This window comes from Lepidothrix coronata, unplaced genomic scaffold, assembly GCF_001604755.1.
Source record: "Lepidothrix coronata isolate B3197 unplaced genomic scaffold, Lepidothrix_coronata-1.0 Scaffold204, whole genome shotgun sequence".
Classification (NCBI taxonomy): Eukaryota; Metazoa; Chordata; class Aves; order Passeriformes; family Pipridae; genus Lepidothrix; species Lepidothrix coronata.
In genome coordinates, this window is record NW_016690384.1 from 701,350 (window position 1) to 720,932 (window position 19,583).

Below are 19,583 nucleotides of genomic sequence, written 5' to 3' on the forward strand. Positions count from 1 at the left end.
AATTGAAAACTGGAATTGTATAGTAGAAGTAACAAAAAACATTACTGCTTTGAATCCGAGTTTTCTTTGGCAAAAAGTATGACCTGAAGCGGCAGAAATCCTGTGGAGCATCCTCCCTGTTTCCTCATCCCTGCCCTTCCTTCCAAGGAGACAGGAGTGGGTGGCTCTCAGCCCTTGTGCCAGCTTTGTCCCCCATCCTAGAAATGGTGCAGTTCCTTTTCTCTGCTGATTCAAAAGTTGCCTTGGACATAAGTGGTGCTGCAGGAGGTTCATGGAAATGTTTCTTGTGCAAATTGATGGAGGTTTTAGTTTAATACTGAGTGAAATATTGAGGATGAGGAGCAGTGGCCATAAACTAAAACACAGGAAGTTCCACCTCAACTTTAGGAAGACCTTGTTCCCATGGAGGGTGGCAGAGCACTGGAACAGCTGCCCAGGGAAGCTGTGGAGTCTCCCTCTCTGGAGACATTCCAAACCCACCTGGACATGTTCCTGTGTCACCTGCTCTGGGTGACCCTGCCTGGGCAGGGGGTTGGACTGGATGATCTCCAGAGGTGCCTTCCAACCCCAGCTATTCTGTGAGTCTGCGAATTCTTAATAATCTTGTCGAGAGCAGCTGGTAGACAGGTATCCAAGCATAATTCTTATAAAGTTCATTAAAAAAATCACTTGTTCCGCCTTTTTATCCCCCAGCATCTTTCTTTTCCACTTAATCATCTACGTTTCGAAACATTCCTTTCCCTTGCATGCCACAAACTTTAGATAAAGAAGCTTTGGGCTAGAGTCAGCCAGGACTGCAGTGATTTGGAACAGTTATTTAAGTCCTTGTGGACGCTTCAGATGCTCAGAGGTAAGCGCTGCGTTGGATCCAGAGTGGATTATTCCAACAATGAGAAGTGTATCCCAACAGATAACTGCGTTTAGTGAGCGTTCCAGTGCAGATACAGGCAGGGCTGCATTTAACTGTTATGCTGCCTTTTTAAAAAAGCTCCCAAGCTGTTTGATAAGGAAACTGGACTTAGAAACTGAGCCTTTCTCATAACCTCTGCTCCCTCCTACGCAAAGGCAGAGGCAGGAACAGGCTGCATCTTGAATCGGTCAGCGCCGTGGCAGAGGGCCAGTGGCTTGGTGGCTCTGCCGAGGGGGATGGCCTGAAAAGCCTGTCCTTTGTCACCACACAGCTGGAGAGCTCAGGGCAGCAGCTTCTGCCTCCAGAGAGCAGTAGGAAAGGTCTCTGCAAGCCTGCTGAGGAGGAAGAGTTTGCCATCCAAGGAGGCTTCGTTGTGTGAAGGTTATGATAATGTGCCAACCTGAATAATTCATCTCCTGCTCTGCCAGCTGTGACAATAAACTGTCCCTCCAGGTACTTACCCGAGCTGCCCATTCTGATGGGAATCTCTAAACTTGATACCCAGGCTAAAAATACCTTTGCTGCCGTTTAACCACAGCGTTTCCTTTTTAACTTTTAAAACAGTGGTGGGCACTTGCCACTTACAGACACCCTGGCACTGGCAGTGTCTGAGTGACGCGTTTACATTCGCTGGCAGCGTCGGGTGCTGCAAGTAAAGTCGTCAGCAAAGCAGCCTCAGGAAATCACGAAACCTTTTGGGGGGATTGGGTCAGTGGTGGGGTTATTGAGGGCACGGCTGTGAGAGCAGTGGGTGGTCACGAAAGTATGGGCCAGAAAAAATGAAGAAGGCGGAGGGAAGCCTTCCTAGTCCAAGGTGGAATTGAGTTCTGGGGGGTTACAGGGGGACTTGTGCACCAGTTCATTCATCTGCTGGAAAACAAGCAACACCTCTGAGATAGTTACGAATTTGTCAGGTTTTCTTAATTCTGGATGTCTCACAACATTTTCCAGAAGGTGTTTTCCAGCAAGAAGGAATGGACAGGGTATTTTACTTCTCTTTGTGAAGAGAAGTAAAAGTGGGGACTGGGAGTTGGGCAGGACTAATTTTGTTTCCAGAAAAGGAAGCCCAGGATCTGAAAATTGCTGGGTGGCTGAGCAGTGACAAAGTCACAGAGCTGAAGCCAGACTTGAATACTATTCCCACTAAAGCTGTCGGATGATTAGAAGCATAAGAAGTCTCCAGTTAAAGAAGTTAAGACTAAAAAGAGCAATCTTTTCCTGAAAGAGAAAACTGCAAGTCCAGCATCCTCATATTTTGCTGGTTTAATAGCACTTTCATTCCTTAAAAGTACTGCCATAGGGTTTTTTTCCATACTGCTTTGGTGACTGGTCATGTCTGCTTGTCTCTAGATTTACAGCCACCTTGGCCATACCTTAATAAGTGATTTTTAACCTATTAGGCAGTAACTGTGTGCACTAAAGCACAGGCTGTATCCAGTTGTTTGTTATCTCCTTTGGAGCTGCTGGTTGTCGGGGGCCTGTGCCACTCAGCAGGACTGGATGGTGAAACAGGATAAGAGTTTTCCTTCTCCCTGGAAGTCTTTCAAACCAGGATCTTAGTTTGTTTAGCCAGGTTTGCCCACACATCCCTTTGGTCATGCAAGAGCTGGATACAAGCGTCCCAGCTGAGCTCTGACATCCCGTGGTGGCTTGATGGGGAGATAAGTATCCACAGGCTTTCAGAAGTACTGGGTTAGGAATAGTGAAACTTTGCAGAACAAGTATCATTTTCAATGCATCTCACATTGTAGCATCTGGTTTTCCCTGCAGTTCTGGACGTGGTTTCTCCCTGGCCCCAGCAGCTGTGACCTACAGTGGCAGGTTCATGGGACTTGGTGGGACGTCACAGGTGACCTGTCTGCTTCAGTTACCGGGCTGAGCTGAGTCCTGGACTGGCCCATCGTGTCTCATCCCTGTCTCTGCCTGCTCAAAAGTGCTGTTGCAAGCCCAGTCCTTGCTGGAGCCTCTGACAGCTGCCACAAGCTGGTGGTGAGTGATCCAGGTGCTGTGTGGCTCCTGCAGTGCCTCTCTGCAGAGAAAGGTGTCTTCAGGCTGACAGAGAGTAGGTTTAGATTAGATATTGGGATGAAATCCTTCCCTTTGAGGGTGGGGAGGCCCTGGCCCAGGTTGCCCAGAGAAGCTGTGGCTGCCCCTGGATCCCTGGAAGTGTCCAAGGCCAGGTTGGACGGGGCTTGGAGCAACCTGGGCTAGTGGAAGGTGTCCCTGCCCATGGCAGGGGGTTGGAACAAGATGATGCTTAAGGTCCCTTCCAACCCAAAGCATTCTGTGAGTCTGTGATATTGCAATCTCCTCCTGGACTTTGCTGGCTAAAGACTAAATGTCCGGGATTAAACCTCGATCATCCCGGTCGGTTCTTGGCCGTTGGAGCAGCTGGGTTTATTTTTGCTTCCCTGGCCTTGGTGATGGGAGGCTGGGCCCGGTCCTGGCTGCCTGGATGGCCTGGTGCCCGTGCTCCCAGCCTGCCAGCTCAAGCCTTGGCTCTCCTCTCTCTTGCTGGCCCTAATGGGATCTCTGGGTCCTCTCCTTCCCACAACACGAGTGAGGCGGCGAGGTGACATTAAAGTACTGGAACGGCAGATAAAAGGCCCTGGCTGTATTTATTGAGTGTCACAGATAAGTAATCCACTGTGCTGTCAGTGTCTGGAGAAACAGCAAATGAAGTATGCATGCCCCTTGCTTTGATGTGATGAAATCTCCAGAGGACACTTACTTCAGTGGCACTCGCAGTGCAACTGTAGCTGAGTTTTTCAGTGGAAAATACAAGATTTTCGTGTCTTTATGCAGTGCTTTAAAAATATTGCTATGGCTGATTCTTATATGCTGGGCAATTCCGTGGTCTGAAAGCTAGAGAGTTGTGTTTTGTTGGTTTTTTTTCCAAAATGTTATTAAAATCATCTTAACCGTTTTTGTTGGAAGGAGAAAAATTAATAGTTATTCTGTGGTTTCATCCACAGCATTAAAACAACAGTCTGGTTTTCATTTAAAGCAATAAAAGTATGGAAATTCGAAATGAAGGTTCTCTTCATGTCCTTAGATCAACTTGTTGGCCTTGCTGAAACACATGATGGATGGAGCAGGGGAAAAAAACCTCAGTCTTACAACTCTTAACCTTGTTTCTGCCTGTAGTTCAGCTTTCTCATTGCTGGATTTCAGACTTGATGCCACTTTCTTGCCTGTCTTCTCAAGCTGTAAAAACTCCCTTGTAAAAACTAAATTTGCAGCCGTTTAGGACCCAGTGAACCCCAGGTGTTATTTTTTTAAAAACCTGAGCCATAACGAAGCGAACTGGTGCGTCAGTAGTTGAATTAACACACTTTTGAGATGTAAACCTGACTGTTGGGGTGGTGGGTATTAGTCATTCCTGGGTTATGGTGTGGGCAGGAGGAGAGCAGAGGCACCAGCACAGCTGCAGTGCAGGGAACCCCGGTCCAGCCCAGGGAAACAGCCCATCCCTGTGAGAGTGGGGCAGCCCTGGGAAGGGGCCTGGAGTGGTGGGGGATCCCCATCCCCAGGGATGCCCCAGGCAGCTCAGACATGGCCCCAGTGACCTGCTGCCACTGCCTTGATCCTGAGCCTGGCAGTGCCCGTGTGTGTGGGGTGACCAGTGTGGCAGCGCTGCCCTCCTGTTCCCACCCTGCAGCTTCCCTTCCAGCTCTGGTTTACCCCCAGGACAGGGCAGGGCAGAGTCTGGAGGAACCTTTCTTCACAGAAACTTTCTTCACAGAAAAGGTGATTAGACAGAGAGGTTTGGAGTCCCCATCCCTGGAGGTGTCCAGGGAAGGACTGGCCATGGCACTCAGTGCTCTGGGCTGGGGGATATGGTGGGGATCAGTCACAGGTTGGACTTGATGATCTCAGGGGTGTTTTCCAAGCTATTTGATTCTGTGATTCTGTGAACTCCTCAGTGTTTCTGGGGTTCACATCTCTCTAGTGAGCAGGCTGTCACTGTCCCCAGAGTGCCTGCAGGCGCTGGGTGCTGTAACAGGCTGCCCTCAGCCTGTGTGTTATTCCAGCTCCTCGAGGCTTTTTGAAAAGTCACTCCTTCCTGAAGCTGTTCCTTTCCTGGCTGCTGTGAACAAGCCACCCTGGCTGTTTACAGTCCTTTGATCTGTGAAGTCACAGCTCTGTCACTTCTGTCTGCCTGCCCTCCCTCTTCTCCCTTCTCCTGGGAAGGAGGTTGCCCAGCTGGGCTCGTTTCTTTCCTTCATCCTTTTTTCCCCAGCATCCCCTGGCCAAGCTCTGTGTGTAGGTGCATAGTTACAGCTCACAAAATCGTGGCTTAGCTTTGGTTCCTGTTCTGCTGCTCAGCATCCATCCCCACTGACCCCTCACACCTTCTGAGCCTTTATAGCTTGTGAAGGCAGGTCCTTAAAGACATGGGAAGTCTTAAACGAGCCAACTGGCTGCCTTGCCTTTGGCAACACTGAACGTTGGTTGTGAAGGCTGTGCCTTCTGAAGGGCTCTGTGTAGCAAACCTGAAGCAAATTTCAACCTGCTGGTCCCTTCCCCTGCAGCTCAGCTCCATCCCAGATGCATTCCTGCAGCACGGCTTTGCTGGGGGAATTTGCTTTGCAGGCCGGGGGAGGTCTTGTTTATTTTTCCTTCCCCAAGGGGAAATGAGTTGCCAGAGTAACCTGGACAAAGAGTGCTGGTTTAGATGGGATGTTAGGGCTTTGTGTTTGTTTGCTTGTTTATAGGACTTAAATATTCTTTCAAAGCACAGCAAGAATGTGCAACACACTGTGATTATTTATCGTACTGTAGGAAGGGGACCTGGTGCTGGTGGACATCTCAGAACCCAGCTGGGCAGGCAGAGCCCTTACCTGAAAGAGGACAGGGGGGTTTCTGGGTGAGATCTGTCCCATGCTCTGTGCTTAATGTGTTCAGCAGCAGCAGCTCTGTTCCCTGCCTGGGCTCTTGTGCTTTGCCAGGAGGAACTGGGACAGGCAGGGCTGAAATGGCCAACGCCGCTGTTCCCACTTGGAGAAGAGCCCCGAGGTGGTTCCCGGATGCTGGCACCATGTGCCCGTGCTGTTAAATCCACGGCTTCAGCAGGAGCTTAGCACAGGCCAGGGAATGTTTCCAGTGGGGCGGGATGTGCGAGGTCCTCTGGCATCCTTTCCTCCAGGGCAGTCCTCCAGTCCCCCCGCAGCCCTGCTTAATCCCTTCCCTTTCCCTCCTCCTGGGACAGGCTTTGCCAGGTTGTGGAATCTCCCGGTCCTGGGGGCTGCAAAAGCTGGAGAGAAGCTGTGGAAGAGCAGAGGGATGGAGGAGGAGTGAGATAACAACCTGCAGGAGACTCATGGAGCTGGGGGAGTCCTGCCAGTGCCTGGGTCAACACAAAATGTTTGGATGGCACGGAACAGCGAGATGAAATCCAGTCCCCTGCTGCAGCCTGGGGTGGTCTCCGTGCCAGGCTGCTCTGGACTGTTGGCACAGAGCCCTAGGCACCCAGGAGCCCTGGATCCCAGGGGAGCAGCCTGCCCCAGGGGAATGCAGAGCAGCCTTGGAGTAAATCCTGCTTGGAAAGATCCGGGTGCCAGGGGTGAGGTGAGAGGCAACTGAACCCCTTGGCACCTTCTCAGAGGGAGTGTTGGAGAGGGAAAGGGAGCTCCTTCCAACCCCATCGTGCTCAGCCAGTCCTGCCCTCCTGGGCACCCTGTCCTCTGGCTTCCTTCATCTCTACCACCCCTACTGCCAGATGCCTGGTTTCTCCTCCTTTTCTCTGCCCAGCTTTCACACTTTGATCAGTGTTTCTTTCTGTCTCCCCCCCATTTCTCCATTCCCCAGCGTATTTGTGGGGAAAATATGTTGGAAACATGGATGGGAAAATACATGGGGAAAATCCTCAAAATTTGTGAGGGTTTTTCTTGAAGATGTTTCAGGGTTGGTTTCTGGTGGGATTTGGGATGGAATCTGACTTGTGATCCTCTGCATGTCCTGCTCCGGCTCACAGAAGTGTTGGTTGTCCATTCAGTCACAGGAAGAGAGACATGGAACCCACCTCCACGATTAGTCCAACTGTTGTCTTTCTCTTTGGCATGAAATTAAATAGAATTTGAGTGCACAGTGGGGCTAATGCCACTTTGTGCAGCTTTTTGTGAAGATTATCGAATTGAGGCAAAAAGCAGATATTACTGTAACTAGGAGATAGAGGAGTTAATCATAGGGAGAAATGGATTTATATTTGCTCTGTAAACTGCTTTAAAATACCTTCAGCTGAAGGAGCTGAACCTCACTACAAACCCTTTGTGTGCTTTTGTTCATTCAGGTTGCAACACACAAGTTGTGGGGTATTTTCCCCAGACATTCAAGAGTCTCTGGGTTCATTTTGTCAATATGTGAAGTCAGTTAGCTTTTTGTTGAGCCATACAACCATTTACTTGGTGTGCTTGAGGCAACCCAAACCTCTTATTCCTATTTATTCACCATTTTGAGAAAAGATCTGGGGAAAAGTCACTGATCATTGAAGTTTCCAATCGGAAGCAACTAGCAGAGAGCTGGGAGATGAACCACCAGCAGCTGGGGGAAGGTTGTGTGTGAAGGACATACTCTACATAATGCACCATTAAAACTTCATGAAGAGGTGTCCCAGAAAAAAATATTACAAAGCACTAGGCTTAATATTAAATTCTTAGTTTTAGCAGTCTGGTCATTTTCAGGAAGGAATAATCAGCTTAACCGCAGCATTCACATATTTAATGTTCTGAGAGGAGAGAGGGATTGTCTGATTTTTTTATTTTTTTTTCTTTCTCTTTTTTTTTTTTCCTACAGTAATTAATGAAAGTCAAAAGCAGCAACTGGAATCTGTGAGCTACTCCTCCCGCTACGCTCTGGGACTTTTTTATGAAGCTGGTGCACGGATTGATGTCCCCTGGGCTGCTCAGTACATCACTGATAATCCCTGCATACGCTTCATCTCCATCGATAATAAGAAACGCAATATAGGTCAGTGCTCCCATTATTTCCCTTTAACACAGTGACAATAGAGGGTGTAGATCATGAAAAATGCTGTTTAATTGAGTGTTGCTATTCTGAACAGAGCAAGTATTTAACTCCAAGCCGCAGCGGATAGCATTTAATGTCACATTTGGCCTGTAATAAAATACACAATGAAAGCGGGAAGGTCCTCAGAAAATCACCACCCAGCACATGGTTTACGTTACTGCGTTTATGAAACCAGTGTCGGGGGATTTGAGACATCAAAATGTTGCTATTCCAAGAAAGAGCCGGAGTGCCTTTGTTTAAATGTTGATTCATGCACATGCCAATTTTTCTCCCATCATCTCACTCTACAACTCCTGTTCTTTCCACTAAGCAAGCTTGGAAGTAGTAATGAGTTATATAATTGAGGCTGTTCAGCCCAATTCAGAGTTAGCCAGTGTGCTTTTATAATCATAGAGAATCCTTGAAATGATTGCTTGGTAAGGCTTGGAGAATATCCCACAAGGCAGACACTTCTCATCTATTTCTGGAAGGCGGCAGTCGAGTAAGTATATGTTTTATTTATTAAATGTATTGCATATACGAAGAGTGTGTTGGCATAGAATAGCTCAAGAGAAACCACCAGCATTTGAATTTAATCAAGTTCACCAGGAGCTGGAGACGCTGCCCGATTTTGTTACTTGAGTTGTGATGGTGACCAGGGTGAACCACAAATGTGTTGTGGGGTTAAAAACCTGCCCACCTTTGTGGTGACCCACAGAGCCCTGTGACTCACAGTCACAGAATAAGGATTTTCTTATTCAGCTGCTGTCTAATACGCAGTTATTAAGTATTCCCAAGTTCACTTGGTACGTGCAGTTTGATGGAATAAGCGGTCAGGAGGGAGTGTCGTGGTGTGACATTGGCACTGGGGGCCAGGACCTCTATGGAATCATAGAATATGCTGACTTGAAAGGGATCCATCAAAATCATCGAATCCAACTCCTGGCCCTGCCCAGAACACCCCAACAATCCCACCCTGTCCCTCAGAGCATTGTCCAAACTCTCCTTGAGCTCTGGCAGCCTTGGGGCCGTGCCCACTGCCCTGGGGAGCCTGGTCAGTGCCCAAGAACCTCTTTCTAAGATCCAACCTGAACCTCTCCTGACACAACTCCAGGCCATTCCCTCGGGTCCCCCCAGAGCAGAGCTCAGGGCCTGCCCCTCCTCTGCCCCTCACGCAGAAGCTGTAAGTGCAGTGAGGTCTCTCCTCAGTCTCTCCAGTTGGCTCCATGGTGACACAGCCTGGTTCCTGCCCAGGAACCGTGGCTGACCTCTGTTTTCCCCTGATTTCTGCGGGTGAGTGGGTGATGAGGCCGTTTCTCTGACACTGCCGTTGCCGGTGTCATGGGGAGCACGGTGGCCCTCCGAGAAGGAAGGCTTTTTGCATCAGCTGAGGGTCTCAGCTGCTGCTTGTAGAAATCCCATCCCCATCCGCAGAGGTAACGCGCTGGAACGTTGCGTAAGGAAGAGCCTACAAGAAGTGTATGTTGAATTCCCCGTGCGCCGGGCATGAATATTAAATATTTGTGTGATTGGCTGCCTTAAACACCCCATCAATATTTAGAACTGGTCGGGGGGACAGTGGGAATTCTTCAGTATAAATTATTTCTGCAATACCGCAGTCTTTGCATCTCTTTGCGTTCCGGAGGACTAAAGATAGATGACACATAAAAATGGAAGTGGTTCCCTTCTTTCACTCCAGGGCTATATAATTTAAAGGGAAGATTCCTCTTACAGGTTTTTAGGGTTGGTGTAATCCTCGAGTATCCTTTTTAATTTTAAAATATAGATTCCTTTATCTTCTCAGTACCAAAAGAAAAATTTTTCCTCCCAAATGTGCCTTGTCAGATAGAGTGGATTTTATTCCAGGGAGAATATGGGACCTTACAAACCATAGGAACTTCTGAGGATAACTGGGAGAGCTTGCTAGCCCTTCTGCCAAATAGCAGCGTGGCATTTTGGAAGTGACCCTCCATCTCTCTTGCTTATTTTCTAGGTGTAGTAAAGTTAATCACTGCTCTTTTATTTTTTTTTTTTTCATTTTAGGTAGAGTTTTATGAGTCCTGCATGTTGACTTCTCTTTTGGCAGTGTGCTGATCCCTCCCAGGGTGCAGGGATACAGTTCCAGCCTGTCTGGAGTTGTCCAGCTTCTCTGCTGCCCTCCACGCTGACCCAGCAGCGTTTCCTCTGCAGCCTTAATTTCCAGGGGTTTTTTTTGGTGTGGAAAATGCCCTTTCCCTTCCCCTCATGCTACCCACGACCTGAACGGGGTTTGAATTGCAAAACACATCTCCCCAGTATGATTAAAAAAATCCCGAGGGGCAGGAAACAACCACATCTTGTTTTTTGTCGGTATCTGTTATGACTCCAGGTTTTGGGCAGGAACATGAGAAAAAGACTTGACTCCATTCCTCTAAGAAGGCGGAAAACATTCCTGTGGGAGATGCGTGCCTGTCACATCCATATACAGTTCTCTTCTGGAGACTAGGTTGTAACCCTTGGATCAATCCCTGAGCACTCCAACAATAGGAGTATGATCTCCCTTTGAAGCTGGCTCCAGTTTTGAGCAGGAGGTTGGACTGGAGACCTCCAGAGGTTCCTCCCTCCCTCCCCAAGTCCTGTGACTCTGAGGCAGACAATGTTCTGGTGAGTATTTACTGAACACACTAATAAATGAACTGGGAAGTGAGTCCAAGCAAACCCCGTTGGCGAAGACAGGAAATTCTTCAAGCTCTGTCCACGTTTGCTGTCCAGCAAGTTTTAATGTCAGCAAAGCTGAACCAGGAAGAATTTTCCACCCTCTCTGTGGACGTTTTGTGAATGAATCTGTGGAGCCTGCAGACTGATCAGCAGGTCGTTCGTGGCTGCTTACTTTTTATACCTCTGTGGAAGCAAATCTCATTCTCCCGAGGGTCGGTGGATCTCTGGGCTCTGCAGGGCCAGATTCCAGCCTGTGCTGCCTCATGCTTCTCCACAAAAGTGCTTCAGTCCTAAACCAGCACAACGACTTCTAAGGTCAGGGCTGATGAGCCTCTCTGAACGCCCTGTCCTTGACGCCTCGCTGGACACTGTGTCCCTTGTGGCCTGGGATTTCCTGCTTCGAAGCCTTTCGGCTGAGCAACTGCAAAACATGCTCCACAGTGGCCCTTAGACATGATTATCTCTCCTAGAATATTATTGTTTGGGAAAATCCAGTTGGTTTCTGCTTTCTTGGGGACAGTAGGAGCTGTAGCTGCTGCTCCCTGTGTTTGCCAGATCTCCCCAGGCAGTGTCAAAGGGCAGAGTACCTTCTGCCATTGATATTATCCCAAGAGCACTGTGCTCTGTCCCCTTCCTGGTGCCTTGAAATCCACGTTACTCTCCAGTTCCTCCCTCTCCACAGTTGCTTTTCAGCCTGTCCCAGAACAAGATGAGACACCATCCTGACCATTTGCCAGATGGATCCTATGACTTTCAGGCTCTGATGGTGTTCTCTTTTCTGAGGAAACTTCAGGCATCCGTGGATCCCAGGGATTGCAGCTCATCTCTAAAATCCCTTTTGAATTTAGGGACTCTGAACCCTGACCTTGGCATAGATTCATCAGAAAAAAGGAGCTTTTGCATTTTGCAAGGAAGAAGATTTTGGTGGACAGATGATCCACTGTGATATTTCTCCAGGAACATATGTTTTGGTTTATTGTTTTCATCATAATTTTATATGCTTTATTTTACTGTGATTTCCCTGTCCCCTTCCTTCCCTGAGACTGTTGGTAAGGAGGATGTGGCCACCCCAGGAGCTGACTTCACATTCTCAATACCATCTGAGAACTTCTCAGGGCAGAAGGAGGTCCCCGTGGGAGGACTTGGCTCCACAGGCTGTTCACTTTGTCACTGTCCTGGAGTACGGAGTGCCTGGAGGAATTCACCCCTGAATCTCTGTATCTCATGTGACAGTGACAGCCACGCTTCCAGCCTGAGCAGCTTCACCCAGGACACCACAGTTCCACACTAAATGTGTTACTCAAAGCTAAGAGCCACCTTTCTGACATCAGATGTCCTGGAGCTGCAAGCCACTGTGCTGGGAAAGCAAGCTCTCTTCTCTGTGTTCTTTTCCAGGGATCTTTTATTAGCCCCATTCTTTTTCTGGAAGACAAGACTCCTAACAGGCTTAATCCTGTATAAATTCTCACTGTCAGCAGTCTATCCTCCTCTTTTTTAACACAGCCCATGTGATTTCTCCAACTGGGAATTAATGATGAGTGTTGAGACAGTCCCAAAATGTTAAGAAGCTGGTGGCTGCTGCCTTCTACTCACGATCCAAAAACCTTTCCTCTCATTCCCAGGTTCTCGGTCAAGTTCCAGTTTCCACAGGAAGTTCAACATGGGGAGACTTTTCTGCTCAATTCATGGCTGGAACTGGCCAAAGTGTAGTGTATGGTGAGCCTTGATCACTCCCATGCTCTTTGTCCTTGACACCCCTTCCAGGTAGCTGATGTGTCCTCTCCCTATGGCAGCTTGTACTTCATGCTGCTCAGTGATGGAGGTTCTCCTCCTCTGTTTTCATGGATTTACACAAATTCTACAGGTTCCAGCTGGAGGGAGCAGGGCGAGGGACTCTGGTCTGTCCCTGCTCCTGGCAGAGCAAATGTCACAGCTACAGCAGGTTTCCAGGGGAGTTGGGGCAGTCCCCAAGGATGGAAGCCCCCCCCCCCCAACACTCAGGGCTCCACAGGACCATCCCTAAGAATCACCTCATGTGCCTGAGAGGGTCATGCAAACCCTCCTGGAGCTCTGGCAGCCTTGGGGCTGTGCCCACTGCCCTGGGGAGCCTGGTCAGTGCCCAACCACCCTGTAGGGGAAGAACCTTTCCCTGAGATCCAACCTGAGCCTGCCCTGACACAGCTCCAGCCATTCCCTGGGTGCTGTCCCTGCTCCCCCAGAGCAGAGCTCAGTCCCTGCCCCTCCTCTGCCCCTCCTGAGGAATTTGTAACTGCACTGAGGTCTCCCCTCAGCCTCCTCTGCTCCAGCTGAACACACCAAGTGCCCTCAGTGTCCTCACACGGCTTCAAATCAAGGACCTTCCCCATCTCCGTGTCCCTTCTTTGGACACTCTCCAATGGCTTCAGATCTTTCCAATATTGTGTCCCCCCAGGCTGCCCCAGGTCAGAGCAGAGCAGGACAATCCCCTCCCTGATGCCCCCAGGACAGGGGTGGCCCTCCTGGCACAGCCATGGCCAGCTTGCATCCTTGCCACAAACAAAGGAAATTAAAACCTCCCCAGCAGCCCTGCCAGCAGCCCTGGTTTCCCAGCAGGCTGTTGCAGCCTGATCTGAACTCATTGGAAGGAAGAAGATGGGTTTTACTCCCCCAACAGTCATTCACCCACGGGGCAGCAGGACTGAGATCCCCCCATTGCTGTCAGGGAAAAATCTATTTTGGACTCCTGTTTTAGCCAGTACTTTTGCAGAAGAAAGAAAAGGGCTTGAGGCTAAAGTTGATCCTCTCGGGCTGCATATTTCAGTACTGGAAGGCTGTGACTCAGTGGCCTCTGGAAGCTCTCCAAGCTATCAGTAGCTCAGAGGAATTAAAAACTCAACGAACTGCTTGTTCTCCAGAAACTTGTTTTGTATGTGCTGTGGAAGAGATGAGAGATTTGAGAGAAGGTGGCCCTTGGCTGGGATCATTGGTGGAATCATTGGTGGAATCATTGGCTTTAACAAGACACAGCAAGCAATGAATATTTATTTTATTAAAATGCTCTTTTAATGAGCCTTTTTGCCAAGTTGAGGTGGAAGTATTTGCCAAAATACCATGTACACTGTAATAAATCCCACAGTATCTAATAGGCTTCCCCACATGGTCTTCTGTCCCTCACATTCTCTGTGGAGAGACATCAGAATCCCTGTTTTCTCCCCCAAAAGGGGAAGGAAAGGCTGAGTAGCGTTTCTGATGTTTTTCCAGATAGTTGGAAAAGCTGATGCCCACAGAGATATGGCCTGTAAAATCGGGAAACATCTTCCCATCCTTTTTGCCTCGTTTTCCCAGTTCTCAAGAGCAAGGGTTGGCTGAGCTGGCCCACCCCAAAGAGACTCAGTGAGGAGGTCCTTCCAGCTGAAGTTAAAGCTGTGGTTTTCATGCTTGCTGTGGGTGCCAGACTTGGCTGAAGTGATCAGCCCAAGACAGAAAGCTTACAAGAGGAAGACATTTTGGTTGCCTTTGGAAAGCTGGAATTTGTCATCTTCCCAAAGGGGGTCTCCAGCTTGAGGAGCTGGAATCTCTTCATTGACACAGCAGAGATAAAGACTTCTGTCCAGCTTGGTACCTCACAGCCAGAACGGGTCAGAAAGTGTTCAGCTGCCTCTTCCTTTGTGACTTCCTTGCTCATAAAACACTCGTTACCTGAAACTAAAGTATTTTTTCTAGGAATGTGCTAATTCAAAGACAGGTTTAACCAGAAAAGGCTTTCTGCTTCCAAAAGAGGGAATTTCTGGTTAATGGAGTGAGAGGGAATCACTTAATTCAAACACCAGCTCAGTCTCAGCTGAAATACAGCAAAGATCATGCTCCATCCCTGAATATGCCCCAGGCCAGGATGGATGGAGCTCTGAGCAACCTGGGCTCATTGAAGATGTCCCTGTCCATGGCAGGGGATTGGAACTAGATCATGTTTAAGGTCCCTTCCAACCCAAACCATTCTGTGATTCAAGTCTTCTGTATTTCCGTGTTGCAGAGATTGTCCCCCTTGACTTCTTCTTTGTGTTCCTTGTGGACAACTTGTGTTGTTATTCCTTGTGGGTTTTTTCCAGCTGGAAGAACAGGGTGGTACCGCAGATATTTTCATTCTTATTGACTCCTAGGCTGGAGGCACAATGGTCAGCGTGTGGGGAAGGCAAGTATTAATGAGTGATCCTTCAAAAGCATCTCTCTTCTTTCTTTCAGAGTCTCCTGAAGTTGGGCCTTCACTTGTTGTCCACACAACTGTGACATTTGGAAGTGAGTACCTGGATTCAGACCCTGCAGAGGTGCAGCAGATAATTCTCAGTCACCTGGAGAGGATTGTGCCATCCCTGCCTAAACCAAGCAGCATCAAGTGTCACAAGTGGAGATACTCCCAGGTACTCTGCAGTGGGATCAGTCTGGAGCTGTGGTTTTCACCCTCAGGGAGCAAGAGAAAAGGGGGTGGTTGCCCAATATCCATAGTACATTCCTCCACGTAGCCATGAGCAGCATCCAAGGCTGGCCAGCGACAGCCAGGTCATTTCTAGCCATGTTTCTGCATCCTGGCCCTGGCTCAGTGGTCAGTTGTGCAGCTCTCCTTGTAAGGAGGGACAGGAGCAGTGTGCAGGAAGGAAGTAAATCCCATGTACTTCAGTGGGATTTTCACTGGTATTTGAAAACATGACTCAATCCATTTCTCCACATCCAAAAATATGTGATATTATTAGCAAAATTCCCACCCTACCACAGAGTAGCAGAAGTCCTTGAGTTCAGAGGGACTAATTGTTATTATTTGATTTGGCCCAGTTCAATTTAACAGCATGTTATGCAAAAAATATTTTAAAGTAAACTACCTAAGGGTAATAATAGCAAAATGTGTATATTTTACAGGCTTCTTTTAAAAATCCAAGAAAATTGTTGGCAATTTCCTGAAGTACTGGAGTGTATCTACATGTTTACCCAAAGCCTCTCAAGTTAAATTACATTGGTGAAATTGAACGTGGAAGTTGCTGCAAAATATTTACTTTTAAAGCAGTCCCCTAAAAATTTCTCCTTTTTATGAAGTCTGGAAAAGTTGCTGTAGACAACTGTTGTGAAGTCTGCTTGTAGCCCTTGATCTGCATCCAGTTTGGGAACCTGGTCTCGTTAGCACAGAGTTTATTTTTCTGGGAGTTAGGTATTGGTAGATTGCAAAAGCGACCTTAGCACAGGTATTATTAATATTTATATAAATCATATCAAAATCGTGGTATGTTTTGCATGTTCCTCTTATCAGTTCAGGGTTGGGGTTTTTTGCAAGAAAAAAAAATAAATCTAAGTCTCCATACGGTTGTCACTGTTCAGGTATTGTTTTCTGGTTGTGACCTCTGTGGTCTTTTCTTCTGCCTTCCCTGTTACTTTCCTGCTTCAAACTGCTTGTGAGCACCAGAGCTGCAGGTGGTAGGGAGGAGAAGGGCTGGATCTGTCTCCAGCAGACACACACTTGGCTGGTCAGCTCTGGAAAGGGTTCCCAAAACAAAGTAAGAAGTATTTCTAAGCAGAATTAATACACCCTTCGTTCTGCTGCTATCACAGATATACAGCATACAGTCTGTCCAGTTCAGCTGCTTTGCTTATGTGTGCAAGGAGAGGGCTTAACGTGCCTTTCCTTGCACTACCCACACTTTCAGCATAGTGTTAAAGGTGACATATAAGGTGACATGCATTATGTATGGCCCATTCGGATTTATTCCACCATGGATAAAGGAAAAGACAGGAATGGCAGTTAATTTCTTCCTAATGAATCAAGACAAAAAAAGTCTCAATTGCATTCTGCGAAATAACTGTGCTTTTTGCAGCCTGACAAAATGATGGACACAAGGGATTGATTGCAGAATCCTGGAATCACAGAATGGTTTGTGTTAGAAAGGACTTTAAATCATCTCATTCCAACACCTTCCACTAGACCTGGTTGCTCCAAGCCGCCTCCAGCCCCTGTCTCTGTTGCTGCAAACCACCTTCAGCAGCTGCTGGTGCTTTTTGGCTGTGCCACAGGAGGAATTACCCCCAGTCTGTAATTCGGGAGATGAATGTCTTAGGCTGCAAAGAAGTCGGTGTAGGTCAGACGTGTTATCTCCATAAAGAGATCTCTAATGCCACCCTATAAAATAATCACTGCCTAAATTAAATATCTGGGACAGAGCTCCCTCTTTCTCTTAAAGCTATCTTTACTTTCAATTATAATAAGCTGTTGCCACAGAGGCAAAGGGAACTGATAAGATGGGTGCATCTTTCCCCTGACTCTTTTAGATGGGATTTATCCTACTTGTTAATTAAATCCGGCTGTAACATCCTTCACATGGCCAAACACAATCCTGGGATTAAAATGCAGACATTACAATTATCCGTGGCAGATGAGGGATTAGGACTCCCAGAATTCTACTGACGCTGCTTAGCAGCACAGCTGCAGTTCTGGATCCCCTGCTTTAATTATGGGGAGGCACCATTAGCATTCAGAGCCACCAGCTTCCCAACCCATCATGTGTCATTGAGAGAGTCCCTTTATATGGAATCATAGAATCATTATGGTTGGAAAACACCTCCAAAGTCATCAAGTCCAACCTTTGACCGAATACCAATAAGGGTAATCTGGAATCTATGTTGGACACCACCAGAAGAACGTGAAGGAGGAGGAGGATCATTCCTTTCCCCTGCCTGGAGTGAGGGTCTTTCAGACATTGCTCACACAATCTTGCCATGCAGGTGAGAAGGTTGCAGGCTGAGGTGTGGAAATATTGATCCTATGGTCAGGATCACAAACCAGGAGCTGTTTGGTACAGCCAGCATCAAACAAGCACTCAGCAGCCAACAAGGAAGGACACTCAAAAAACCTCTTTCTGCTAAACCTTTCTTCATTCTTTATACTCTGCTCAGTCTGTAAGAAAAAATTTAAGAATAAATTAAATACTGACTTAAAATTAGTCTGAGAGGGAGGATCTCTGGCTGGATTTCCCATACCTGGATAGACTTTTCTGTAAAGTTGGGTTGCAACTGGCTGTTTCAGATAGTTGCCTCCTTTAAAGAGCTGCAGTAACACAAAATGCAGCCAGTGACATAAATGTGGCTGGTTTGCAGCTGCTCCACACTTGGCAGTGGCAGATAATGGCTCAGCAGTGGCCAGCTGAGTGGACATTTGAATCAGTGGAAAAATGCCCTGGACTTAGCAAGATTCCTTGGACATAAGGGCTTGTTCAGTGAAGCTGGCAGTCCCACAGTGGGACACAGGAATGTGTCACTGCGCGGGAATCCAACACGGGTCTTTGGACCAAAGGCAGAAAATCCAGAAATGATGAGAACAAAATTGTCCTCTCTGTACCATGCTTTAGGAGCCTGTGGTTTGATCTTTATTGCTGGTCTACTGATGGGCTCCTGCCCTTTTGTTTTCTCTCTCTGCCTTTCTAGATGTTTTTCTCTCTTTTTCAGCAGTTCATCCTTACAGATCTTGTCTTGTCATTCCTTTTGTCGGACTACTTCTTCCCACCTTCCTCCTGCATCTTGTGGCATCCTTGGATGGAACTGGGTGATCTTTAAGGTCCCTTCCAACCCAGGCTTTTCCATGATTCTGTGATTCTATGATTCTGTTATCTTCTTCCCTTTTTTATCCTCTCTGCCTGTGCCTGCCTTGCCCTCACATTTACCTTCTTCTGCCTTGTCTCCATGCTGAGGTTCACCAGTGCTGCTCTGGGATGCACTGATCCAGTACAACATGGACATGTAGGTTTGGGACAGGCTAAACAATGTGTCACACAGCCAGGAGAGATAATCTTTAAGGTCCCTTCCAACCCAAACCATTCTGGGATTCTTACCAAGGCTTTCCCTAAGGAAAACAGACCCTTCTAGTGTGAAATTCAGGTAAATGAGATACTTTCTCTTCCAACTCTCTGTATGCTTTTCTTTTCCAGGTTACAAAGGCTGTACCCAGTTGTCCAGGACAAATGATTCTTCATACTCAACCTCTTCTGATTTGTGGGGGCGATGGATTCACCCGCTCCAACTTCGATGGCTGCATAGAGTCTGCCATGAGCCTTGCAGAGGCTGTGAAGCCTCATTTATAGCAATTTCCAAGTCAAGCTGCTGAATTTCATCTAGATTTATGATGAATTTTCCTGTGATGGATTGAATTTGAGTTTAATGTCAACATCACTGGCCTCTGTCTTGCTAAAATAAATAAAGGGAGATGTATCGGTGTGCTGTAATAATTACTGGGATAGAATTAAATTGGATTTTCCAGAATCTGTGCTGTGAGTGGTTACTTTGATTGAAGTAAAGCTTTTTCTGGCTCTAGTCAGAGGCATGGAGCTCCAGCAGCCTTTCCAGGTCTCCTGATACTTTTACAGCCCCTGAAAATTATGTCAAGGAGAGGAGCCTGCCTTGAAACAGCACAAAAATCCATGGAGCCACCGAGTTTGCTCCTTGTAAACTCCTTGTTTGCTCCTTGTCTTAGTGACAGGAAAAGGGGGAATGACTGCAAAATGACTGAGTGGGTTTAGATGATGTGTTAGGAATAAATTCTTGGCTGTGAGGGTGGGGAGGCCCTGGCACAGGCTGCCCAGAGAAGCTGTGGCTGCCCCTGGATCCCTGGAAGTGTCCAAGGCCAGGTTGGACGGGGCTTGGAGCAACCTGGGCTAGTGGAAGGTGTCCCTGCCCATGGCAGGGGGTGGCACTGGATGATCTTTAAGGTCCCTTCCAACCCAAACCATTCTGGGATTCTCTGAGCATTTGGAGCCTGGGAGGCGACAGAAGGAGCATGCACAGTTGATCCCAGAGATTTCATACATCCATGTGGGCATTAGGGCTGCTGTCCCAGTCATCCTGGGAATAAACATTGGCATCTGGGCTGTACCATGAGTTTACCACAACAAAGATGCTGGTCAGGGGGGTGGATGCACTTAAAATAGTTCAGTATTTGCCAGGTTAGAGAGTGCCAGGCTCA

At 47.7% G+C, this 19,583-nt stretch overlaps 1 protein-coding gene across 1 annotated transcript in view; it reads left to right on the top strand.

The window, feature by feature from the left end:
- RNLS (renalase, FAD dependent amine oxidase) overlaps positions 1–18,883 on the top strand; it is a 61,355-nt gene extending 42,472 nt beyond the window's left edge. Inside the window, exons 4-6 of the mRNA XM_017832740.1 lie at positions 7,706–7,879; positions 14,834–15,009; positions 18,553–18,883. Of these exons, the coding sequence (XP_017688229.1) occupies positions 7,706–7,879; positions 14,834–15,009; positions 18,553–18,705 (503 nt within the window). The 3' untranslated portion in view covers positions 18,706–18,883. The remainder of the gene's footprint in view (positions 1–7,705; positions 7,880–14,833; positions 15,010–18,552) is intronic.
- The last annotated feature ends 700 nt before the right edge of the window (positions 18,884–19,583 follow it).